The 26,510-nt window shown below is 44.0% G+C and overlaps 2 protein-coding genes across 3 annotated transcripts in view; both read left to right on the top strand.

Annotated features, from left to right (window-relative positions):
• The window catches only part of LOC125719823 (phospholipid-transporting ATPase 11C-like), a 66,803-nt gene extending 49,276 nt beyond the window's left edge, over window positions 1-17,527 (top strand). Inside the window, exons 18-29 of the mRNA XM_048994596.1 lie at window positions 229-410; window positions 518-781; window positions 905-1,082; window positions 1,817-1,919; window positions 2,472-2,617; window positions 3,262-3,321; window positions 3,883-4,010; window positions 4,107-4,242; window positions 4,328-4,393; window positions 8,178-8,281; window positions 8,541-8,697; window positions 10,302-17,527. Of these exons, the coding sequence (XP_048850553.1) occupies window positions 229-410; window positions 518-781; window positions 905-1,082; window positions 1,817-1,919; window positions 2,472-2,617; window positions 3,262-3,321; window positions 3,883-4,010; window positions 4,107-4,242; window positions 4,328-4,393; window positions 8,178-8,281; window positions 8,541-8,697; window positions 10,302-10,391 (1,614 nt within the window). The 3' untranslated portion in view covers window positions 10,392-17,527. The remainder of the gene's footprint in view (window positions 1-228; window positions 411-517; window positions 782-904; window positions 1,083-1,816; window positions 1,920-2,471; window positions 2,618-3,261; window positions 3,322-3,882; window positions 4,011-4,106; window positions 4,243-4,327; window positions 4,394-8,177; window positions 8,282-8,540; window positions 8,698-10,301) is intronic.
• Window positions 17,528-20,382: 2,855 nt separating this feature from the next.
• The window catches only part of LOC125719827 (proto-oncogene DBL), a 32,768-nt gene continuing 26,640 nt past the window's right edge, over window positions 20,383-26,510 (top strand). For both annotated transcript variants that reach the window (XM_048994613.1, XM_048994614.1), the window contains exons 1-4: window positions 20,383-20,688; window positions 22,030-22,149; window positions 25,589-25,705; window positions 26,141-26,290. In XM_048994613.1, the coding sequence (XP_048850570.1) occupies window positions 20,638-20,688; window positions 22,030-22,149; window positions 25,589-25,705; window positions 26,141-26,290 (438 nt within the window). In that variant the 5' untranslated portion in view covers window positions 20,383-20,637. The remainder of the gene's footprint in view (window positions 20,689-22,029; window positions 22,150-25,588; window positions 25,706-26,140; window positions 26,291-26,510) is intronic.

Here is a 26,510-nt window from a genome sequence, read left to right on the forward strand (position 1 = left end):
CCGGTGTGTGTCGTGGTTTAGACGGGCGTGCACAGAATTTTTAGCCATGAGCTAACTCGCCGGAATCACGTCTAACACGGCGAGTTATCATTCGCAGCTGCCGCACAAACGGCATTTTCGGATCGCCGAAGGTCTTTTTCCGGGCTGTTAATGTTGTACGCGGCAGCCGAGTAGTTTGTTTGCATGTTTGCTGAGCCCCGGCTTTGTCGATCTGCTGAATAAACACAGGAGGGTTACCGGACCCTGTGTGTGGCCTACAAGCAGCTGAGCAGAGAGGAGTACGTACAGGTCGACGCCAGCCTCAGAGAAGCTCGTCTGGCCCTCGAGGACCGGGAGGAAAAGCTGGCCGCGGCATATAACCGGGTGGAGACTGGAATGACCCTGATCGGAGCCACGGCAGTGGAGGACAGGTGCAAAGCGCATGTTAGCGCAGTTAGCGCAGTTAGCCGGCCCTGTCATCGCAAGATGGCCTCTGCTCCAGGCGGCAGTACTCAGTGTTGGTGTCGCCCTGCAACAGGCTGCAGGAACAGGCTGCCGAGACCATGGAAGCTCTGCAGAGCGCGGGCATGAAGGTGTGGGTGCTGACGGGGGACAAGATGGAGACCGCCAAATCCACATGCTACGCCAGCCGCCTCTTCCAGCAGGGCACCGAGCTGCTGGAGCTGACAGTGCGCACCCTAGAGGAAGGCGGGCAGCCGCGTGAGGAACGTTTGCTGCAGCTTTTGGTGGAATACCAGAGGAAGACGCAGTACCGTCCCCTCGGCAAGGGAGTGAACCACAGGTTGGTCAGCAGTATGATTGTATACATGTTTCTTTGACGCTCAACGCTCTAATTCCATATGTAACTACAGGATAAATGTGCTGATCTATAGCTCTACCTCTTGCTGCCCTGCATGGTTTTCAGAAGCTGGTCCTCGGCGGGGCAGGACTTTGGCCTCATCGTGGATGGTGCCACGCTCTCCCTGGTGCTCAACGCCTCCCCCGAGACTGACAGCAGTCGCTATAAGAGTCTCTTTCTGACCATCTGTCAGAGCTGCACCTCTGTGCTCTGCTGCCGTATGGCCCCCCTGCAGAAGGCTCAGGTAGGGGCTGGGCCGCTAACCCCTAAAAGCTGCTTCTTACCTCTCCGCAGGAGCGCAGCACTCGCGTGTTCGCTCTGCGTTCACACACAGAAATGTTCATAGTTCTCCGGTCAAGCCGCGTACTTTGCATATGCGCATAGCATGTTGCATTTATATTCTAATGATAATAATAATATAAATTATTATTCTGATATTACCTGAACACATACCACAGCAGTGAGGTTTGTGTCCTTTTGTTTTACAATTTCAGAGAGGCAGCTCACAGGGCTGCCAACTTTGGTCAGCTGGCTGGTGTGAGATTTTCAATTCGAAACTAGCCTGCACACACACACACACACACACACACGAATTTACATGTATGTAGCAGTTCCATTACCCTGTAAATAGTCTGTAGGGTTCGCAAACTACCTCAGTGCTTGTGAAAAGCATCCATGTTGGTATTTAAAGCGAACTCTAGCGACACCACTGCGCAGACACAAATTTGGAGTGTTTAGGTGTACAATGACGTCAAACGCGGCATAAACGTTTGAGCGGACACGTCCACTAGTACGTGTGCGGAGGAGTATGAACCAACCCAACCCTAACCTGTGCTGGTTCACCTGGCCAACCTCAATTCTCATTTTTGATCTTATAGTTAAACGGGTGTCCAATTCTCATACATTACATTGGTATTGATGTTTCTTCGTACTTAACTGAAGCAGCCAGTAAATCATTTTCTTGTCATGTTTTCATAGATTGTGAGGATGGTGAAAAATTCCAAGGGAAATCCCATCACGCTGTCAGTGGGCGATGGGGCCAACGACGTCAGCATGATTCTGGAGGCGCACGTGGGCATTGGTGAGATGTCAGACCTCCTTATGCTCATCTGGTTTTCCTCTAGCAGCTCTTAGTTTCTTTTAGGGCCGCAACGGTTTATCAATAAGGTCAATAGCAATCGGCAATGAAAATAGCTGAATTTTGTCGACGATGTGGTTGTATTTTTGTGGGTCGCTGCATAAAGGGCATCCGTGTCATTTTCGCCGCCTACAAATGTTATCATTGGCGGGATAAGCCTGTTCTCGCATTTCGCTTCTCCACGCGCCGTTACGGATGCCGGCGGTCCAGGTCGGCGCTTGCTTACAGCAGTGATGGTCCTCCAGACTAGCAGAGGGCCAATTTACTGCAGCGAACGCAGATATAGGCAGCAGAATGAAATGGGTGAACCATAGTATTTTGAAATCTTGGCAGCAAAATTAGCCAGGACCCTTATACTTATGTTATTTATATATTAGAAATACAATCCTTTTAAATCTAATGGTTAATAGTTGGCTAATATGAATATTATAGCCAATATTAGTATTTGGCAGCTGTCGAAGGTCTCAGTTTGTGATCTTGGTGTCCGGTACCTAGGAATTAAGGGAAAAGAGGGGCGTCAGGCCGTCCGGAACAGTGACTACGCCATTCCTAAGCTTAAGCACCTCAAGAAACTGCTGCTGGCCCACGGACACCTGTACTATGTCCGAATCGCCCATCTGGTACAATACTTCTTCTACAAGGTAGGTCCACACCCACGTATCTCCTGTCAAACTTTGCACCTCGGAGATAGTTAGGCAGGTGTTTCTGACCGGGGGCCATCACACTGTCCACATACGGAAAAAGGAGCCCTTGATAAAGAACCGTGTAGGTTCTGATTCTAAGTACCATGTCCGAGGTAAACATTTCATTTTGATCACAATGTCCATCAGAATCCGCCATGGCGTTGACCAGGTTCCTGACTCCAGCCTCACCGCCGAGTGGCCCGTTTGTGCATGTTGTGGCGTGACGGTAAATGTAGAGTGTTGGGGTCATTCTGTTGTTTCTTAATCCCAGGTGTGTTAGACTGCTGTGTCCCACTTGGCGGATCTGTAATAAGTAGCCTAAAGAATTAGATTGCAGGATACCATAGATGTCTTTGCATTAAATAAGCGAGACTCCTCTGCAGGATACCATAGATGTCTTTGCATTAAATAAGCGAGACTCCTCTGCAGGATACCATAGATGTCTTTGCATTAAATAAGCGAGACTCCTCTGCAGGATACCATAGATGTCTTTGCGTTAAATAAGAGAGACTCCTCCACTTAAATGTTTGTGATTATTGTCACCTTGTGCCATTCATGTGAACGAAAGTCATTTGTGTTTATTTTCCTCTCCCCCCCACCAGAATCTTTGCTTCATTTTACCTCAGTTTTTGTACCAGTTCTACTGTGGATATTCCCAACAGGTGAGAAGGGCATCGAAGGCCTTTATGTTGTTTGGCATTTTCCATGTTGGAAACCACCCCCCTGAGAAGGTGGGGATAGCTGGGGGGGGGCTCCAAACTTACACCTGTGGTCCTTCCCCTCTGGCTGACCCTCTCCGGCTGCCTTTGAGAAGGAATGACAGTGTTCATCATGTTAAACCCCTTATATAAATGTGTCTGTGTAACGGTGTTTCTCGACCCCGTCCTCGAGGACCCCCAGACGCTCCATGTTTTTGCTCCCTCCCAGCTGCCAGAAAGATGCAGACTGTCTGGGGGTCCCCCGAGGACCGGTTTGAGAAACACGGGTGTATATGTATATATACACAGTACTCCAGCCAGGCTGATCTGTGCAGATTACACTCTGACTGTAGAAATCTCATAGAGCACAAAATGTGTCCCTAAATCTCCGACGATTATGCAGACTGTGACTGAATACCCCCCCCCGCCCCCATTAGATTACAGAGCATCTGCATAAACATTTTGAGCCTGCGTGTATGTGTGTGTTCCTCTCCGTGTCTAACCCTAACCCTAACCCTTGACCAGCCCCTCTACGACGCAGCCTATTTGACGATGTACAACATCTGCTTCACCTCTATGCCCATCCTGGCCTACAGCCTCTTCGAGCAGCATATCTGCACCGAGATCCTGCTTGATAGCCCCACACTTTATAGGTATGACGGGACATCTTTTCACCTGTGTGTTATCCGTAAACGCTTTCCAAATATGCAGAGCCAGCAGGCGTCTCCATGGTTCACGTGCACTTTCAGGGAGACGGCTAAAAACGCCCTGCTGCGTTGGGGCCCCTTTTCCTACTGGACCTTGCTCGGGATCTTCCACGGCCTGCTCTTCTTCTTCGGGACCTTCTTTCTCTTCAGCAACCCTGCCCTGCATTCCACTGGCCAGGTCATCCTCTTCTACCCAGCCATGCAATTTTGGACTTCAAGACTTTATGTGAGTTTAAAAGTAACGTGTACGTTTCTTTTCCCAGGTCTTCGGAAATTGGGCCTTTGGCACAGTTGTGTTTACGGTCCTGGTCTTCACTGTCACACTAAAGGTATGTTTTGTTTTTTTTTTCCTTTGTTTGCTTTGGTATTTTAGCACATATTGATCCCAAGGACAATTATGCCGGGATATCTGTGCCATACTAGACTCTCTCGGCTTCTGTCTAGCAGAAACTCTGGATTTATTTATGTATACGGGGTCTCGGTATATCAGTCGCTATCAAGGATGCTGCTTTGTTGGACCATAATTGTGTATTCTTTGAAATGTTGACCTCGCTTAACATCCAGAGCAGACACATCTGTTTTAAGAAACGTTTTATAAATCACGCCGCAGCTACACTCTTCTGGTTCTGTTGATGCATTGCTGCATAGCTCAGACTCAAACATTGTTAGTGTTAGGGATGAGATTGCAGCAGTTAAGGTCGACAGCGTGTCATGCCATCGGAAAGCATCACCGAAGAATGTCACTGCTATTTAACTCCAAAAGAGAGAATGCGGGAAGGTGCAAAATCAAGCTTCACATTCACAAAGCAATGTCCAAAGAATGGCTGCAAGATTAAAATACAACAATTTCCAAAGCTAGACAATACTTTGTCTCCACCATTATGAAAAATAACATAAAAAATTGCAAAAAACTCTTTTCTATGGTTGGCGCCTACACGCACGCACACAAACAAACATACATACACACACACACACACACACACACACACACACACACACACACACACACACACACACACATACACACACACACAGTTATACTGGACTTCAATGGACCTAGCAGTCCATTGTATCCAAAGTCCGTTATATCCTGAGTTGCCATATGCCCAGAACACAATATAGATTATTATATTGTGCATGTAGTGATTTAACTTTAGCTGACCAGATCCATGACTATTAATAATTCCGACTACGTACATGCACTGGATATCACCGGCACGCCACGCACCTTGTAGGCAGAGCGTGCATGTCCATTATAGCCGAAGAAAACTACAGCTAAGAGCGACCCTGGGGACCAAATTGTTTGTCTGTTATAAGCAAAATTTCGTTATATGCGAGTCCGCTATATCCGATGCTTTTTCTGCCTGTTCTTAAAGGTGCATTGCAGGACTAGTGTACCTCATCCGTTATAGACGATATTCCGTTATAAGCAAGTCCACTATGACGGGATATATGTGTATGTGTTTGTGTGTGTGTGTGTGTGTGTGTGTGTGTGTATATATATACAGTAAACCTTGGGTTGTGGTTATAATTCGTTCCGGAAACGTGCTCGTTATCCAAAGCACTCGAATATGAAAACGAATTTTCCCATTAGGAATAATGGAAACTCAGATGATTCGTTCCACTACCCAAAAATATTCATATAAAATGATTAATACAAAATATAAAGTAAAAATACATAAAAAAAATTAACCTGCACTTTACCTTTGAAAAGAATTGTGGATGGTGTGAGGGAGACAAGAGAGAGGAGAAGAGGAGGGTTATTTTGCAGGACAACTTTCACTAACGGAATCACTGCTATCTGTTGGCTCACTGGAATCTTTTTGTTTTAGTGCGACTAACAAGGAACCTATCCAGTGACACCCGCTTTTGCCTCCTTTTCGATTTCGTGGACATTGCATTGTCGTTATACAGATTCATCGCTCACACTGCTACGTCCTAATTCGGGTGGTGCTTTTCTACAAAATTTTGAAAATACGAGTGAGGCACACCGATTGATATATATACATATATCGTAGGTAATCGTTTCTGAAGCTTGGTCTCAGTCGGCGTGCCTCAGTCGTATGTGTGTGTGTGTGTGTGTGTGTGTGTGTGTGTGTGTGTATATATATATCCTATCAATACTGAAATATTAATCGATACAGTGAGTCATTTTACATCATCCACCTGCAGTCCTAAGAACATAACATTTACTAACGAGCGGAGGCCCATCAAGCTCGTTTGGGAAGAACTCAACTAATAGCTCAGAGTTGCTAAAATCTTATCTAGCTCTGATTTAAAGGAACCCAGGGTTTTAGCTTGTGCTACACTAACGGGAAGACTATTCCATACTCTAACTACAAAAGAAAGAAAGTTTCTTTGAGAATTGCTTTCTCAAATGCGGCTTAAAATGCCCTCCCACTAGCTGCCACCTATGGCCATGAGTTCTTGTATTTGAATGATATTGAAGTAGCCTTTTGGCTGAACAGCATCCAGACCTGTTAGAATCTTACATACCTGGATCATGTCCCCCCTTAGTCTCCTTTGCTAGAGGCTGAACAGATTCAGCTCAGCTAAGCTTTCCTCTCTAGTCTTGACACATTACCAACCAAATTTTTATACGTTTATAAACACCTTAATCATTTCAGGCATCTTTTCTGACACATTAACAACTGCAGTTGTCAAGCCTCTCAAAGGAAAATCTAGACTGAGCTTCATTAATTGTAGACCTACTTCAGATGTTTCTTTAATCGGAAATATTGAGAAAATCCTCTTCAAGCAACTTACTGGCTTTCTGCCCTTAAATAGATTTCAGTCAGGATTCCAGTATAATCACAGTACTGAGACTGCTCTAATTAAGGTTACTAATGAGCTTAATAAAGCTTAAATACAGACTTCAGAAAATCATCTGTTCTATTACTGCTCCATCTCCGTGCTACTGTTGGCACCATTGACTAAAGGCTTCTCATAAACTTGAGAATTGTGTTGGACTCCAGGAGCAGTTCTAAAATGGTTCACTTCTTACCTGCAGAGAAGAAATTACTTTGTCAAAATAGGTCTGCCTGGTCTGCCCCAGGGTTTGATTCTTCCTGGTGGTCTGCTCTAATTTATATATGCTTCCAATTTGCCAGATCCTACAAGACTATTAGATATCTTTCCACAGTTATGCTCAGATTTACTTGAACCTCTCCAAAGAACTATGGTCCCATTGACTCGCTTTGTCTTGAGCACATCACTAACTGGATGGGACAAAACTTTCTACAGTTGAATAAAGATAAAACTGATTATTTTATTTAGGAATCGCAACGAGAGGCTCTGATTAGCTGCTTATCTGGATTCAAGAGCCTAAAATTGAAATAACTAGCAAATAGACTCTGATCTCAGCTTCAGCAGTCATGTCAAAGCAGTTACTAAATCAGCATTTTATAATCTCAAGAACATCAACAAGTTTAGATGTTTTCTGACTAAACCAGAGCCGGAGAAACTCATCCACTTTAAATCTACCAGGACTGATTACTGCAGTGGTCTCTGAACTAGAGGAAAAAGGCAATCAAACAGCTTCAGCTGATTCACAATGCAGCTGCCAGAGTTCTCACTAGGGAACACGTCATCCCCTCTTTTAAATCCTTACACTGGCTACCTGTGTGTTACATGGTAGAATTTAAGGTACTATTACTGGTCTATAAATCACTTAATGGCCCTGAGTATCTGTCTAACACGCTGCAGCGATATGAGCCGAACAGAAATCGTTAGGAAGGAGTCAGTTAGTCCTGCCTAAGGTAAATATTAAAAATGGAGAAGCAGTGTCAGATATTACGCTGCTCTTAAATGGAACCAGTTGACGTTCCTGTTTCACCAGGCTTTCAGCTCAGCGTAACACTATTAGCCTCTGCTGTGTTTCTGTCCCATGTTATACTCATTTATCTGTAATTTGGGTTTAATCGTATTTTTGATTACTTTTTCATTTGAATTTGATTTCTTTTCTATTCTGCATGTTTCTTACGTGTAAAGAACTTCGAATGACCGCAGTGCACGAGATGTGCTGTATAAATAAAGTTGCCACACCTTGGCATCGCACATCGCAGACCTGGCAAATTGGCTGGCTTTGTCCTGACTATAGCCTGTACCACACAGCTGGCCCTGGACACGCGACACTGGACCTGGATAAACCACTTTGTCATCTGGGGCTCCCTGGCCTTCTATATAGTCTTCAGTTTCTTCTGGGGTGGTATCATATGGTGAGTCACATTCTGCTGGCTGACAGTAAAATGAACCCACAAGATCTGAATGAATTTCCAGCCTAAACAATTGACATATTTCTGAATATTTGTTACCTGGTTAATCAACGTTACCTTCGGGGCTACAACACGTTCGTCAGAAGTGCCATGCCATCCCCACAGCACAGCGCCACCTAGCTGGCGTCTTGTGCATCACACTTCCTGTGTGTGTCTGCGTAGCACGCTGTGGACTCCCCGCCCTCCCTCTCTCGTACCCTAGGCCCTTCCTGGAGCAGCAGCGGCTCTACTTCGTGTTCGCCAACATGCTGAGCTCCGTGTCGGCCTGGCTGGCCATCGTCCTCCTCATCCTCCTCAGTCTGCTGCCTGAAGTTCTGCTGCTGGTGCTGAGACGACCACGGGGTCCTCGCGTGCGACAGGTACCGGCAGCGACCACGCCTCGCTACTCGCATCCCTTCCTCAGTTCCCTTTTTCCCCAGTGCTTTTTTTTTCTTTCTTGTCCAGCTCCCTCCCTTTCTTTCTCTGATTTTTATTTTTTAATTTTTTTGCTAATTCCAGTTCACCCCCATCCCCTGCCTCATCTGCGTAACACATAAAGGTGAAGCTGTCACTCTAGTAGAGCAGCATCCCACATGCATGTAATGTAATGTAACGTAGGCCAATGCAGTTGGTTAAAATCCGTATGATTCCAGTTTAGATATTTTTTTGCAGTGAGAAGTACCGCAAAAACGTCTTCTCGCGAATGATATTCTTTTTAAGTCGCTCTGCTTCCTCCATTTCCCCTTCATTCCTCCATACCTCTGTGTTAAGTTGTTTTGGACCACATCTGCCCCCCCCCCTCCCTTAATCCCTCTTCCGCTGGTCATCTCGGACTCCCGTCATTGGCTTGCTTTCTTTACCTCAGCACATACTTTAGGCAGTATGGTGACTGGCGCTCCAAGGTTGTCGGATCTAAGGCTGCGCAATCTCACAGTGCGATTATTAGTAATATTTGCTCTTTCTATGAAACAAAAAGTGAGATGAAATTTATCTGCAATAAACGATAGCTGCACAGAACTAGTGCCATATAAGTTGGTGGTCTTTCCCCGGGTTGTGGCAACAGACGCAAATCAGTGCCTTCATTTGCGATGTGATTACAGGGCTTTAGGTAACGCCGTAAAAATTTGTCCGGGCGCTGGCTTTTCAGTGATATACGGATGTTTATTTACACCCACAATATGATAAGTAGATTAGTAGTAACCCAAAAATATTAATATGAGGTGAATTGAGACTCACGAAAGTTAATAATCTTTATGAATTTGGTGCAATCTTATCCCGCTACACCACCAATGCCAATGTCTTTTTATGTTGTTTATCCACAAGATCACCTCTTTCAAAAGATGTTGTGGCTGTTCATCTGTCCCTTTCTTCGCCGCCACTTCAGTGCTTGTCGCTTCCGTGATTTACCAAAACAGCAGCACGTGGCGTTCTCCGCTATCCGACATCAATAAACATAAGGATACGCCAGATTTATGCTGATTACTAATTATTGGACGCCACGATTCTTTTAATACATGTGGGATTGTATGAGTCCGAGGACGGTAATTTTTCATACCGTCGAGACATTATACCGCAGTATGTAATATTTGTACGTTTTCCCTAAAAAGCAACGATATTCCAGTATTTTAAAACTCTGAAATTCGCCAAGAGGGCCGGGGGTTTCTCCGCCAGAATATGGTTTCAGAATACCGCAGTATATCATATTACCAGAATTCCTTCCAAGTCTAGGTTGTCGATTGATTGTAGGTACGTCACATCCAGTCACCTTTTAACGTGTCAGGCAGCCAGTCTCACTGCAGTTTATCAGAGTTGCCGTTCATGAAAGCTGGAATATCGTTTTCTGTCGTTTTCCAGGAACGTTGTATCAATGATGTCGCTGCGCCCAGGACAGTCCCTGTGTCACTGCGTGTAACGTCCCGTTTCCCACTGTACTTCTCTGTCTCCTTCCTGCCCTGCGGCCCCCACTGCACCTGCCATCTTGCAGATGAGGAGACGCCTCCCTTCCTCTGGGACGTCTGCCATCTTCATGCTGTCCCAGACCTCCAGCAGTCACAGCTTCTCCTGGAGTGACTGAGGTCTCTTTTGTAGATTTCTCTTGTCTTTTTACACCCCCCGGTTTGCATTATTGTCGTCTGTTTATTTGTTATGACTGGCTTGATTCTTCCTGCATGCGATGGCTTGTGTACTGTTCAGCCGCCTCAGTTCCCAGCCGTGACCATGTGTATTTGTTTTTTTCCCCGATATTTTGAGTCCATGGGCTTTTGTCTGACATCAGGAAGCTCACCTTTGTACCTCCCCGCAGTTGTTGTGTCTTTGAAACTGGCCTCTCTTTGTTTTTAGTTTTTTTGTTTTGTCTAGTTTGAGCTCTGGTATCCGGTGGCTGTAGAGCAGTCTGTGAGTCGTGTGCCTGCAGTAGTTCACTCCATTAGTCATTCTTACTATCGCATTCTCTGCCCGCGATCTGGTGCCTGCTGCCACTGCTTAGCCGTCCACCAGCATATAACTGGATTTCACCGTGACGACTGCATGCCGTTCAGCGCCGCACCGAATTGCACGTGATGCGTGTGTGTTTTTACAGAAGCTGTATGTCAGCCTGCCGCTTGACAAATGTTTTACAGACTTGTTTTGGTGTTTTTGTGTCATTTTACAGTTTAAATTTAACAGCAGTGAAGGGGCAGATATTCACTTGAGAGGTCATATTACATATGCACCAAATTAAGATATTCTCGTGGGTGTGTGTATGGGGGGGGGGTGTTTGTGGTGCGTGTGTGTGTGTGGGTGGGTGGGTGAGTGTGTTGGAATCACTAGCCCCCCCCTTTGTGACTAGACCACCTAGTATCCCTTGATCAGTGCACATATATGTGTGTGTGTGGGTCAGATATTCATTACATTGTAATTGATAAAAACCTTTTATTTTGACATTCAATTTTATAAAAACCTGTGACCGCAATCAAAAAACTAAAAATGCAAAAAATCTTGTATTTTGTTTGGTTGCTTATGGTATAGGTGTGGGCTGGGTCGGGGTTAAGGTTGATGTGTGTGTGTGTGTGTGTGTGTGTGTGTGTGTGTGTGTGTGTGTGTGTGTGTGTGTGTGTGTGTGTGTCTCCCTGCACTACCGGCCAATCCTCAGAGCAGGCTGCCATAAGTGTGTCTCACCCTTTCAGAAGAAGCCCACTCTGTGTCCGCAGCCTGCAGGGAGGCCTCTCCTCTTGAGACCCATTTCAGACAGGCCCAGTTCTGTCCGTTGATCAGGTACCACACCACAGCAGAGTCTAAAAAGCTGTGGCTCTTATTACAGTTAAAACACACCTTCTCTTTGCACTGTTTGGGGCACGAATTTCCACCCCTTCCTCAGGGGACAAGAACCCCACCGTCGCCAATACCCATAAATCCCTCCACACGCATGTCACAAGGGTCTGATCGGAAGAAGGGGACTGCACGTGTGCAGCCGAGTCTCTCGTGCTGTAAGGAGAGCCTAAGTACAGCAGGGTTCACGGGGTTTTCCAGGGATTCCACAAGCCATGGAATTTCTGGAATATCATGTAATTTTAATAAGTATATTTCAGAAATGGAAAGTCAGGGAATTTTAATCTCTTTTTTTTTGGCCAAGTCATGGACTATCAGGGAATTTTATTCGTAGCGTGTTTTAGTTGCTACATGCAGATTAGCATATGAAGGTCAAAATCCACGGTAATTTCTTGTCGTAGCGGCGCAAATGCACTTAACTGAGTACGTATCTGTGCTGATACAACAAGGGATTGCTGCACGCATCGCTTTATATGGCAAATGCGTGTCTGCATACCAGGTGTGTGCATCCATAGTTATAAGTCATGGAAACTGAGCTTTTTAGTCAGTGAAAGTCAGGGAACTGCGGATCTCAAAAGCTAAATAGCAGCAGCAGGGTCAGTTATAGTACACTCAGTAGTTTTTTGTTAATCAAATTAGTTTATTATTGCAAGAAATGTGCATCCTCCCTAATTATTATTATTATAATTATTATACTTGAACATGTTGTATTAATTGGATAATAGTTCAGGTAATAAATCAACTGCAGAAAAATGAAATGTTTCAGTACTGGTGTAAAACCTGTTACACATCAGGTGCACCACGGTCCAGGGTGCCCATGACTGGTACGCAAGTACACATTGACCTTTAAAAGACATAAGTGCGGCAGTCTGTTGTCATAACTCGTACTTCATTTGCGGCATACAGGTTAAAATGCACTGTAATTTCTCATCATTGCAGCACAAATGCACATAAAGCACGTTACGCGTTTGCGCTGTTAGAACAATCGGATCTCACACGTATCGCTTTCAAAGGTGAATGCGTACTTGCGTACCAGTTATGCGCATCCCTGACCATGATATGAAACGTGAGACTAAGGCTGCACACTTTCCCATGATTCCCAGCTCTTGTTGTCACATGTTAATGAAGCCCAGCCTTGAGGTGTCTCTTTGCCTCCATACACATGCCTTATAACCTGTATATGTTGTTTGTTGGTGTGGGGTTTTCCTTTCGACTGCATTCAGCTTATATTGTGCTTAATATTTAAAGTGAAGCTCTTTTTTTGGTGGTTGTGGTTTTTGGTAATGGTAGGGTGTAGACTCCTATCAATAGTGTGTTGTTTTGGTGGAGGTGAGTGGTGTGAGGGTTGTGTCCCTGCATTCTTGACGGAGTGCGACTTTGCTCATTGCACGACTCATCGCGCATCGGTTTGTCCGAGAAACGCCGCCGACTTAACACCGTCCGTCCAGCTGTTCGGGTTGAGTGTCGGCGTCCGTCTTTGGGGACGGCGGAAATCGGTAAAGGTGCACTGTAGCCGGTCCGCCGGCGTGAGATGTGTCATCATTAAACTTCCGATTTTGTTCCCCCCACCAGCCATCTGAAGACTCCCTGCTACATGTATAAACATGAACCAAGGTAAAGAACAAAGAAGGGAAATGAGACATGAAATGAACCCCTGAACATGAATCTCACGCGTGATTCCTCTGGTGTTTGTCATGCTGATTTGGGGAATGCAGATTGGCTTTGCTGGGTGTCTGTGTCTGTGCCGTTTGAAAATCATTCTAATTGTTTGTTTCTTTACATTTTTTTTTTTTTTTTTTTGAAAAATTATTTTCATTTTGGGTGATTTTTTCTGCTGAGGATGCCAGTTCACTTCTCTCCCTCCCTGTGATTTGCGACGTGCTTTGCAGGGTGGCTGTAGCTCTGTCCCTCATGTCTGCTCACCTGTCCACAGATTGCTGCTGTTGTACCTCTGTCATACAAGCACCTGAGGGAGCAGGAGTAAGGAGCCCCAGCTAAGTGGCCTCCTCTCCAGCTGACCGACGCCTCCTCAGAGCCTCGTCACTGACTGCCTGCCTGCCTGCATCCGCACCCCCCCAAGGACACTGTGCCCCCTCATTGCACTGTTCCCTTGGCTCACGCACTCTTCACCTTGTCAAGCTTTGCCAAACACATTCTCTCTCTCACACACACACATATATACAGTTAGTCAGAAGTTTACATACGCTTAGGTTGAAGTCATTAAAACTCATTTTTTAACCACTCTGCAGATTTCATGGTTGCAAACTATAGTTTTGGCGAGTCACTTTATGTCGTACACAAGTTTTTTTTCTAACAATTGTTAAGACAGTTTATGTCGCTTTTAATTTCACAATTCCAGTGGGTCCGAAATTTCATGCACTTTGTCAGTATTTGGCAGCACTGCCGTTAAATACGTTAAATATTCGTTTTACGTTATCCTTCCACAAGCTTCTTAAACAAAGGTGCTGGAATTTCGGCCCATTCTTCCAGACGAACTGGTGTAACTGAGTCTGGTAACTGGTTTGTAGGCCTCCTTGCTCACACACGTTTCAGTTCTGTCCACAGATATGCTGTTGGTGGGACGGTCCTCGAACCTTTTAGCCATGATTTTCAAAATTTGCTTGGGGTCATTGTCCATTGGCAAGACCCCTTTGCGACCGAGCTTTGAATTCCGGGCTGATGTCTTGAGAAGTTGCTTCAGTGTATCTACATAACCTCATGAATTGTGTATTTCGTGAAATGCACCGCTCCCTCCTCCAACAGAACACCCCCAACAACATGATACCGTCACCCCTGTGCATCACAGCTGGGATGATTTTGAAATTACTGTGATGTGTAGAAAAGAGGCATTGAGTTTGAAGGTAGGCCATACATCCTGTTTAAGGTAGGCCTTAACATACAGCCAGTTGCAGGTAGGCCCTAACATACATCCAGGTCAATGTAGGCCTTAACATACAACCAGTTGAAGGTAGGCCGTAACATACATCCAGGCGAATGTAGGCCTTAACATACAACCAGCTGAATGTATTCCTTAACATACATCCAGTTACACCTCCAGATAACTCAAATGATGTCAGTTAGCCTATCAGAAGCTTCTAAAGCCCATGAAATTCTCTGGAATTTTACAAGCTCAAAGGTGCATTCAGCTTAGCGCATGTAAACTTCTGACCCACTGGAATTATAACGTAGTGAATTAAAAGCGAAATTTTCTGCAAATTGACATGCGCAAAGCAGATGTCCTAACCGACTTGCGAAAACTATGGTTTGCTAGCATGTAATCTGTGGAGTGGTTAAAAAAATGAGATTAAATCACTTCAGCCTTAGCATATGTAAACTTTCACACTTCAACTCTGTGTGTCCAACTATATATATATATAATACAAACACACACACATATTTTTTTTATCCCAGAAGAAATTGTTTTATACACTGTAAATATATAAATAACTCTAGTTCCAAGGTGAGAGAGTTACTCTCTGGAATGTGCCTTTTGGTATTTTTGTTACTGTTTTTTATGCAATTGAGGCTGTCTAGGCTGCCCGTACAGTGGCTGCCTGCTGCGGCGTTTACACACAGCCCTGTCGCCTGTCTGAAAGGGGAGCCCTTGCTGTTGGGGAAATGAAAGAACAGAAAGGTTACAGGTTTTCAGGGCCAAACTCATTAGCAGGGCCACCTTTGAGAATGTTTTTTTGTTTTTTTGTTTTTTTGAGAGGAGACAACAGTGCCACCCAATGGCCAGAGGGCACCGCTGCAATCACAAAGACTCCGTAATCCTCCGACTGCAGCTCTCCCCGTGTCCCTTTGCCCTGCGGAAACCGCTGCTTCTCGAGCTGCATGTTGTAAGTGCATGCCGGACAGAATCAAAAGGCATGAAATGACCGGGAAAGGAAAGAGCTTGGAACATGGAAGAAGTAACGTGTGACCTGGAAAAAGTAAAAAGGAAAAAAAAAAGTAAAACATCCATTGTTCACTCAAGTACTGATTTCAGGATTTCAGAGCAGATTCCCTGCAACATCAGTTAACGTTGCGATTCCCTTTGTTGTGGTTCAATGTTTGTATATAAAGTTAATGTATCATTCCATTTAGGCAAGCAGTGATTATGAGAATATCTAGATATCTATGTTTATTTATTCTGGGTGCCAAAAATATCCTTCAGAGCAGCCTACTTATAAATGTTTGAATTGTCCAAAGTGCTGAGTACTCTGTGGATCAGAGTCAATGTGAATTCATACCGCAGGTGAAATCACAAGTTAATCACTGTAACCTATTTGTGTCTGGACAGCCAGTCTGCCCCCTGCAGTCCATATGTGTCATGTGTTACAACTGCAACATTCTTCGTAAAACGGCTGCATATGTTTCCACTACATTGACCTAAGTGCACAATCTCAGAAGCTCCCTCAACTTTATTCTGAACAGCCATATGACTCAAGTGCTACGTCTTCTGGTAAATGTCCATTTCAGTTCGACCCTGACTAAAGGCCACTGTGAACTTGGTTACTAACACATCATTCCGCTTCTTGCCAGAGTTTCCTTGCCCTTGATCTCTCTTGAATACTCCTGCATTCTCTGGGATGATGACTCGCGCTATTTTGTCTATAATCCGGCGTTAAGTGCTTCATACATTCCATTTCTACATGTCATCGGAATCCCGTTTAGATACTGTGGAATGCATTTCGATTTTTAAAACTTGTAATTCTCTTTGAGATGTTTATTGTAATGTGATACTTTACCTGCAAATGTTATATTTTTACTACGTTTTTAACGATGAGAATGATTCTTGAGCATTTGCCAGTTTCGATGAGTCTGCCTGGAACGGGCCGATCGTTTCCTCTCCCTTTCCTCCTGTGACCCGTAGCCTCTAGGCTCCCTGACTGGGCCAAAGTCCTGAGCGTTTATGCCCAAAGTCTTCAGTCCATTGACTAGTGATGTAAGCAGACTAGCGATGTTATTTGCGTGTGTTGTGACAACAAGGTATGGACTTTGCACTCCAGTTAAATTGCACTTGCAGTCACCAGCAGTTTTCAGGGTGATTTGCCTGTTCCTGGTCACATGACCTAGGTGGCATCCCTGTATGTGGAGGGGAGGGGGGGGGCACTGGGCATATAGGCTACCTGCTTTATTAAAAATAAAATATTAACATTTTAAGTAACATTATGGATGCTGTTTTCAGTGGTTCAACTTCTTTAGTCCTTTCGTGTGCTTGACTACGATGCCAGTTACGTTGTGTTGCAATGCAAGGTTTTATCAGCAACGTTTTGTATAGAAATGAATATGGTGAGGTGGCATTAATTCCCTCTAACAGGTGCGAGCACAGCTGAGCCAGCCATGGCCCCCCGTGCCTCTTCCAGGGCATTACATTGTCCATCTGAATGTGAATCCTAAAGATTAGCCAGTTTGAGGTCTTCATCTAATAAAGAATCAATATAAAAGTTTTGCCTGTCTTTCCCCCCTGGTGATGTATGTATGCGTAGGCAAAAGGGTTGTTTTAACATTGTCCATAACCGGGGAAAAAAGAAGAAAATTCCTTATGCAAACCCACAGAAGTTTGGTCTTTTTTTGCTTTTTTTTCTAGAAATAAACACTAGTGGCTGCAATTTTAGAGAAACATAGCATTTTGGGCATTACACTTTAACTACTACTATACAAATATTGGCAGCAATAAACAAAGAATGTTTATTTATATAAGTGTGCAATGTATGATATTTGTAATGTTAAAGTTCTGAAGTCTCTTAAAACTTTCGGTGTTTCCACAATTTTTAGCCACTAGAATATTTAATTCGAAACTCGTATTAAACCTGCACCACCAAATGAAATAACTGACTCCACAGACACAAAATTCTCATTTATAGAAGTATTTTGCAATTGTCGTATAATTCATTTAGAATAAAGATATAAATGATGAAACGGCCATGAATGTTTGCTGCTTTACTATGCCTATGAAAAACTTTCATGCTGATGAAGGGTTTTTGCTGCAAGTGTGGCGCCCTCTACTGGCGCTATTGAGAGCTCTTCTAGGGAACAATGCGCTAGTTATAGCCATAGCAGAGGAGAATAGCCGCATTCTCCAAGCGGTAGCTCCTTTGCACATCTTCTGTTATCTGTGTTTGCTTGGCATTTTTTGTAAATAACTACCCCAGCCTCTTCATTTATTTAACAAAAAAATAAATAATAGCATGTTGCAAATCACATGCAAGTCTTCAGTAAAGCACGCTAACTAGCGACATAAATGAAGGGATGCTAGACCTGCCTTTAGAGTAGGAGGGAAGAGGATTTTTTTTCGCTGAGCAAGCAAGGTCTCCTAGAATGCTGAGCTGTTCACTTCCAGTCGGGATTCCATGGACAGCTTTCAAGTTGGTCTGTAACGTAAAACTCCTCCCCTCTGTTTAAATATCTAGCTATAGGCTAAGTCGCTACACACTTCATTCCAGGAGGGCCCAGCTTTCCATGACAAGCTGATGCATCAGTAACAATCTAAATAATCGCTTCAATAAAAACCAGCAACTTGTAAATAAGAGAGTGAATTTGAATTGGTGTAAATAGAACATTATATAACGATTGAAGCTTATAACAGCCACGTTATTGTATATTGGAAATGATAAAAGAGCGAATCAGTAAGGCTGAAGGAAGAGGAAGAAAACCCTTATATGTAAATTTATATATATATATATGTATATGTATATATGTATATGTATATATATATATATGTATGTATATATATATGTATATATATATATATATATATATATGTATATATATATATATATATGTATATATATGTACACACACACACACCACATGCCAGACGTTTGGGCCCAAACTTGGATTAAAATAAAAAAATTCACTCACTTTGTCAAACTTTTATTACAAGAAAATATGAATTCAATTAAGTTTCTTTTCATACAACGCATTTCACAACAGTCTCCCCAAGGTGCTTTACACCGGTGTGTTGTGATGTATTACACCATCATTAGAGAGAGTAGTACAGAATGGGGAAAAGGGAAGCCACATTACTGAAAACTGAAAAGAGTGGACTTGCTTGCTAAAAGCAAGGTGTAAGCTGTGATTCAGGATGAAGACAAAGTCCATCAATGACTCTGTTATCCATGTTGGCCTGTGTAGGGTGGCCAAAGTCTGTGAGTCTGTCTCTATTTTTTAAATAGCTAAACCAAACGTAACTAACTGGTTCTCAGTATTGTATAGATTGTAGTAACAGATTATTTAGCGACAAAGATTAAAATTATTGGTTTCAAAGAAGACATATGAGGTCTGTCTTTAGTGCATTGACAATCACTGTGTGTTGGAATTCTATTTATTCATATCTGAATCTAATTTGCACTTGGCCTCTCTTGATTGTGTCTCAATAAGCTAAATGACAGCCACTTGTCTGCCTTGTCCCAGATCAGTTTGTGAGAGTTTTAATGCTCTTTGTTTCAATCATCTGTTGGATCTTCTGTATCGCGACTGAATTTTTGATAAACATTTCCTATTATTTTGCTTGTGATGGTTAGAAATCCACAGCTAACAATTTAACAGAGGGCTCAAATTGAAATTTTGATTAAAGAAGGGTTCTCTCATTGCCAAATAGCCAGAAAATAAAATGTTTATAAGCATGGAGTGACTTATTGTTTACAGAGAAAAAGCCTGACAGGTGCTGGGGTGCAAAAATTTCTGGAAAGGATGCTGCGAATCTGTGCTGCCGTGTTAAAGGCAAAGGGTGGTTATTTTTGATGCAATTCATACTTAGGCACCCACATTCATTAAATCGCACTTACAATGCACAGTAAATCGTTACAGTACACTTCAAAACCAGTTACGTTTCTTTTAGGTGATTGTGTTTATTCCTTTTAATAACGAAAGTAAACACAATTGTGTGGTTGCAGGATAACTTATGCAGAGCCGTAATTCCCATGCTGTGACAAAGGCCAGTTCCACAGCATTTGGAATAGGACGCATCTGACCAGATCTACAAGATTAGTGCTTCGGCATAAATGCATCAAACAGCAAGTGTCTGTCAGCCAAAAGGCAGGAACCAACGGCAAAGTTTTCTTAGCAGTCCCACGACTTCATAAAGTATCTTCAGAACACCATGCTAGGGATAGTGAGTACAAGCAGCTTAATATGCCATGCTTTTATTGTTCTGTTTCCATTTATCTGGATCTTCAGATGAGAGAAGTTCCCCTTTTTCCTAATTTTATCGGCATGGCGTAAAATATGACTCACGGTAAATTACATAAAAAAACAGATTCATTAGCATGGCAAATGCTTTTCCCATCAAAGCACATTTACAATTTTTTAACACGGGATATTTCGACACAGGACTGGTTAACTGAATTTCATGAGTACAAAAGTAGGGTCCCCGGAAGTAGGGCAGCCAAAATTGAGGTTGCAAACGAATGTTCTTCGCCACTAAATTCTCTGTTTTTACTAAACAAACCTGCACGCAGCTGTCGCAAAACCCGAACCTGCACGAGAACCCAGTACATTATTACTTAAGGCTAATGTACAGAACTGCGTGTGCAAGGATCATAATGCTATAAAGCACGTCTTACATTGATTTTAATTTTTGTAACTTGTGCCATTCGTGTCAGTTCATCGTAATGCTCTTTAGGAGTTTTGAGGAAAGAAATTCGAATTTCGTGGGTATGCTGTCCATGGTGCTGACTGTAGCAATTCGCCGCCACTTACATAATTAAAATCCGTGAGCAGGTTTTGCGTTTTTAATTTTTATATTAAATGTATGACTATCAGAAGGTCTTAAAATAGGTTTCCGATACATAGGCTGGCTTGGGTGAATTTACACTCGCTCTAGACTCTTAGGTAGCGTAACGCTGCACTAATTATATAAAAAAAACATGACGAGGTGGCCGATGACGATGCTGAGGGAGCCCATCGCCGGATAGGCGCTCGTCGGCACTGCTGCCATCCTACCCGCGGCAGCTGCATCATCGGCGCTGCGGCTGCAGCCCCTGCATACAGTCCGAGCGCGGAAAGGAGGGGAAACAGCCCCCAAAACAATGGCGGAGGCGAACCCCCTGAGAGGCTTCCCCAGGATGCGCAGGACGGCGGTAAGGTCTTTAGGCACAGTTGGGCTTCTGCACTCGGGACTTCGTGCAAGTTGACATGGGCTGGGAAATGCTGCATAGCGCCGGGCGGCGCGGCGCGGCGCGGCGCGGTGCTGCGGCGTGAAGCTCCGCCGCGTCTCAGTCCTGCGATCAGGACATGATACGGAGACGGATGCCGCTTGCTTGCGATTCTCCTTTTCTCTGCATTTCAGCATCTCCGTGTGGAAATGAAATGTCACGTTGGAGGGTGAGAGCCTGCTGAAGGCGTGTGCATTTTGGCAGGGCAAACCAATGTCAAACGTTGGTCACGGACAGCGCGGCTATAATAAAACAAACTCTCCTAAGTCTTTACAAATTATTTTCCATCTTGCAGATGCACTGCAAGGTAAAGCAACCCAAGCCAATTCAACATGTAATTCCTTAATTGTTTCAGCTTCTCTTGGAATTGAATAGTAAGCATGGAATTCCCATGCCGATTAGCACTGGATCACTAAAACTGTCAGGGTCCGTTCTGCAATCTCCGTAACCCAGTCTGCGGTATTTCTCGAGCATTATCAGTCAGCTCTGTCAGCCTGTCTATCGTTACAGCCGGAAAAGCTGTGTAGTCTGGAAGCTTAAAAGCTTGCAGCTGGATAGACGGAGTTCTGCTTTCACACTGAGGTGTTCCGATCAATTCGCCAGGGGCTTCTTAGACTAACTCCACCACACCCCTCTGCTGCACTGCAAGGTGGCTCAGACAGCGATGGGGGAGGGTCTAAGGACAGGTCGGGGCAGGCTGGCCTCCTGAAAGTAGGCCCATGGCCAGAAATGAATTTCGAGGGGCATTCAGGCAAATTTCGAGGGGAGATCATACTGGTTATTTTGCTACCTGGTTAAATGCCAGGTTGGAAGCAAATAAATTTTGTTTGGGCCATTGTTTTTGTTTGGTTTCTTGAGCGTGGTTGTGGAATGAGGTGCTCTTGGATGGTGTTTCGGAGTGGAGTGTGACGGGTGCATTGTCTTGGATGTTCTGTGATCAGAGTAAATAAAGTCTGACCCAGATACCTTCGGTTTTATAGGCAGCGTGTGACATGACTGTTCTGTGCAAATAAGGGCTTGTGATAGGCTGGAAAAAAGAGAATCATTTGTTTGGTTTGAGGCATGAATGGAGCTATAATTTTCAGTTTAAGTTGTAAGCTGCCCTACAATCAATCCTCATGAAAAACTATACTATCAATTTTTTTCTTCGTAAGGCAGTACTGAAGTTCTGCCCGCCTGGATGTAGAGTTTTTCTCAGGCGCGTCTATTAAGGCAGCTGCGGGGAGGGTTCTAAGCGCAGCCTTTGGTTCCTCCTGATCCGAACAGGTCTCCTTTCCGGGGAACCTCCACCTGGTGCTAGTGCTGCAGCCTTCCAGCAACCTGCAGCACACAGCCACTGACATAGGATTCCGCTTCAGTCAGGAGGACTTCACGCTCAAGATGCCTGTGAGTGAAATGTGTTCTTAGCCATCTCTACGCTGGGCCCATCCATCCATCCATCCATCCATCCATCCATCCATCCATCCATCCATCCATCCATCTTCTAACTCAGGGGTAGAGATCCCTGATCCTGGAGTGCTGGTATCCAGCAGGTTTTCCCATCCTACCTGGTCTCTGATCAGCCACACCTGACCTCAGGCAGATAGTAACTCATCAGTTAAGATATAAAACCTGCTGGATACCAGCACTCCATGATCAGGGTTGCCTACCTTTGTTCTAAGCCCTTATCCTAGTGGGGGTCATGGGGGGGCCTGGAGCCTATCCCAGGCCAAACGGAACACAAGAATGTGGTCCACCCTGCATGAGACTAGTGTTAGTACAGGCAGCCCCTGAGTTAAGAACGTCTGACTTACAGACGACTCATACTTTATTGCCATAAAGCCTATTATATGAATAGTTTGGGCTCAATGCAATGATTCATAATAATGAACTTAGCACTTTGTGACGCTTGTGCGCTTGTGAAAACATTGCCCGGCTTCAGCAGTTCTTTGGCTCGAGGTACAGCACATCATATTCACTTTTATTTCTACTAATATCACTTATAACCTGTACAATTCAACAGAAATACAAATATGTTGGGGGGGGGAGGGGGGTGGGAGTATATAAAAAATTAAAAACGTACATGAAGCTGTTTGCGTAAGTGTGCACACCTTTAAAATAATACTTCATTGAAGCACCTTTTGATTTAATGACAGTATTCAGTTTTTTTTGGATACACACCTGCCATGAATTAAAGTGACTCTGGTTAACCTCAAATAAAGTTCAGCTGGCCTAGTAGGATTTTCCTGACGTTACTCAGTTGCATCCTACAGTGAAAGTCATGGTTCGCAGAGAGCTTACAAAGCATCACAGGGATCCCATTGTTGACAGGTATCAGTCAGGAGAAATGTACAAAAAACATTTTATACTTTAAACTTTATCTTATACTTTCACGCTACTTGGGATTAGTACGTTCACGTTACTCTGGATTACTACCTGGATTACTATTTAGGACAGAAACTGATGAGGGAGGCTGCCAAGAGGCATATAGCAACACTGAAGGAGCTTGTTGTGTACTACATGTGACAACGATCTCCAGTGTTCCTTATATGCCTGGACTATGGGGGCGGCTGAGAAGACGGAAGCCTTTTCTTACTAAGAAAAACATCCAGGCCTGGCGAAATTTAGCAAAGAAACACACCAAGTCTCCCAAAAGCCATTTGTTATGGTCTGATGAAACCAAGGTTGATCTTTTTGCCCGCGATGCCAAAAGGTATGTTGGGCGCGAAGACAACACTGCGCATCACCAAAAGGACACCAGAACCTCGGCGAAGCTCGTGGGGCGGCGTCACGCTTTGGGGTTTTTCTTCAGCTGAAACTGGGGCTTAAGTCAAGGTGGAGGGAATCCTGAACAGTTCCATATACCAGTCAGTTTTGGCCCAAACCCCTCAGGCGTCTGCTAGAAAGCTGAAGATGAAGAGGAATTTCGCCTTTCAGCACGACAATGACCCCAAGCATACATCTAAATCAACAAAACAAAGGCTTCATCAGAGGAAAAGTAAATCTTTGGAATGGCCCAGGCAGAAGCCAGACCTAAATCCAGCTGAATATCTGCGGGGCGACCTGAAGAGGGCTGGGCGCAGGGGATGCCCTCGCAATCTCACAGATCTGGAGCGCTTTTGCAAGGGAGAGCGGGCAAATATTGCCAAGTCAAGACTTTCTTTTTTCCTCAAAATGCATCTAAAACTGCGGTGTCTTCTTATATTTTGTGTCTAGAAAAAAAAAGGGAATCGATGCCATCAAATGTGATAGTTGTGACGAGTGATTGACTTTCCGTAATAAGATTTCTGGTGTGAGTGTGAGAGTCAGAAAGCGTCACGCCAGACGCACGGGAGCTGGCAAACCTGGCAATGCGTGTGCTTGGCGTGTGGTTAGCGTGTATCACTGAGTGTCACAGACGCTGTTGGCTTCCCTGGCTGCAGTACTGCTGCTAGTATTAAACTGGTCGGGTCTGTTAATAAAGACGGTAACATTCATTTTAAAAGAGCCGCCATCATTTATTAATATCGCTCAGCCTTCCTCTGCAATATGTTTTTTACTCTCTTCATGTGGGTCTGCTGCATTGAAAAGATTCAGCACCCTGTGGAGTTTGTAATATTCATTATCTACCCCCCCCCCCCCCCCCAATAAAAAAGTAACCCATTTATTTGGAATGTTTGCTATTTAATACTCTTCCTGTAATCCCATTGCCGGGGGCTGCTTTTTAAGTTGCGGTTGCTGGTTAAAATTATTAAATGTTTTTGCCAAATGAATTTTTTTTTATAAAGGTAAGATTTGGTATTCCAAAAGCATATTTTATAAAAAGAAATAGTTTCCAAAAAGTGGGGGGGTCGTCTTATATTCGGGCCATTATGGCATTAGTTTACGGGTGTGTATACTTATACTTATGTTTTTTATTTTTTATATTTCCCGCCCTAACCAATTTGTTTTTTTTTCAGTTGAATTCTACAGGTTACATGTCACGTTAAAGGTGGAAATAGTTTTGAAATGATTTATGTGGTCTTATTTTTTTTACATCACAAAACCTGTCCTTTTAACAGGGGTGTGTACACTTTTCATACCCACTGTGCCTACAGATTTGACTTAATGACAGGCTTCAGGAACAGATCTTCTACGTAACCTGGGGGCTGCCTGTACTTATATAAATTGAGCTGCATATTGCAAGCACTGGAATGAACTGAGAACCTTAAGGTTAATTCTCGGTAGAAATTTCATTTGATCGGGCTGCGCGGTAGTCCGTAAAATGTCCTTACAGTGCACGTTTCTTTGTGTGCTGCCTGGGATGCTAACTGGGAAAAGCAGTGCAAGAACAAATGTTCAACTTATTCACATGTTCTACCAGGCCACTGTAAGACTGAAATGTTCAGTGTACTTTCATGCTACTTGGGGTTACTCTGGATTACTACCTGGGGGCAGTACTTTCATGCTATTTGGGATTACTGCCTGGGATTGGTACTCTCATGTTATTTGGGATTACTGGGTGGGATTAGTACGTTCATGCTATTTTGGATTACTGCGCGGGATTAGTACTTTCATGCTATCTGGGAGTACTGTATGGGATTAATACTTTCATGCAATTTGGGATTACTATGTGGGATTAGTACTTTCATGATATTAGGGATTACTGTGTGGGGTTAGTACTTTCACGGTATTATGGATTACTGTGTGGGATTAGTACTTTCACGCTACTTGGGATTACTGCCTGCGTCTATTATCTTTGGGCTGCATTCATTTGAATATATTATGTTTTTTGGCCTGATTATGTAGCACTGTGTAATGAGGGTATCTGTCTGATAAATGTACGTGAGTTTTTAACCTGCGTATCGCTGCCAATCGTCACCCTCAGGTGGTGATGCTGAGCTCCGTCACCGACCTGCTGCGCTACATCGAAGATAACCAGCTGAGCTCAGAGTTCAGTGGTGTGCTGGAGTACTGCAACAGCGACTGGATCGTTCTGCGCACGGTAACAGACCCACAGTCCTGTCGAGGATGACGCCAGACATGTCTAATACTGAGTCCTGTAATGGGGCCCTGATGTACTCCATATCGTAAACCGTAATTCCAGTCTACACACTGGAGTCAGTCAGAACTATCGGACCCAGGCACAGTTGTTCTGTTGCTAGTATTAGTCTTTTCATGTGAAAATATCCTTCCTAATATTTGTTTTCCAGTTACCCTTGTTTCTGAATATCATACTAATGACTTCATGCCTCTGTTCGCCACAGTTATTTGGACACCTGCTGGCATGTTTGAAGTTGCTTCCTGTATTTTTAACATAAAACAACCAGTATAATTTAAGTATAAGCAGTATGAGTAGGCTAATAATGCGCATCCCAGGAGATGAGGTTTATATAAGTCATGTTTGAATCTCGCTCCCTCACTCTGGCTCCACCTACAGGCCATTGAGAGCTTTGCAGTGACGGTGAAGGAGATAGCTCAGATGCTGCAGACGTTCGGCACAGAGCTGGCCGAGACGGAGCTGCCAGAGGAGGGAAACGCCATCGACTACCTTCTCATGGCGCACACTGACAAATACAGGCAGCTCAAAGTACCATCTTTCTTTTCTGACTTTGTGACTTTTAAGTTAGCATAGGCAGGAAAATATTACAGAAATGTTACCGATCAAGCAGGTAGCCAGGTGGTTAAATGTTTTATCCCGGCACAAAAAGCTAAATTTACCCAAGCTAAATATGCTGAAAGGACGTTATTGGCAGAGGTGAATAGGTCGGGTCCAGAAAGTACAAATCCAAAGATTTTGTTTCAACCAA

The sequence above is a fragment of the Brienomyrus brachyistius genome, chromosome 24, assembly GCF_023856365.1.
Source record: "Brienomyrus brachyistius isolate T26 chromosome 24, BBRACH_0.4, whole genome shotgun sequence".
Classification (NCBI taxonomy): Eukaryota; Metazoa; Chordata; class Actinopteri; order Osteoglossiformes; family Mormyridae; genus Brienomyrus; species Brienomyrus brachyistius.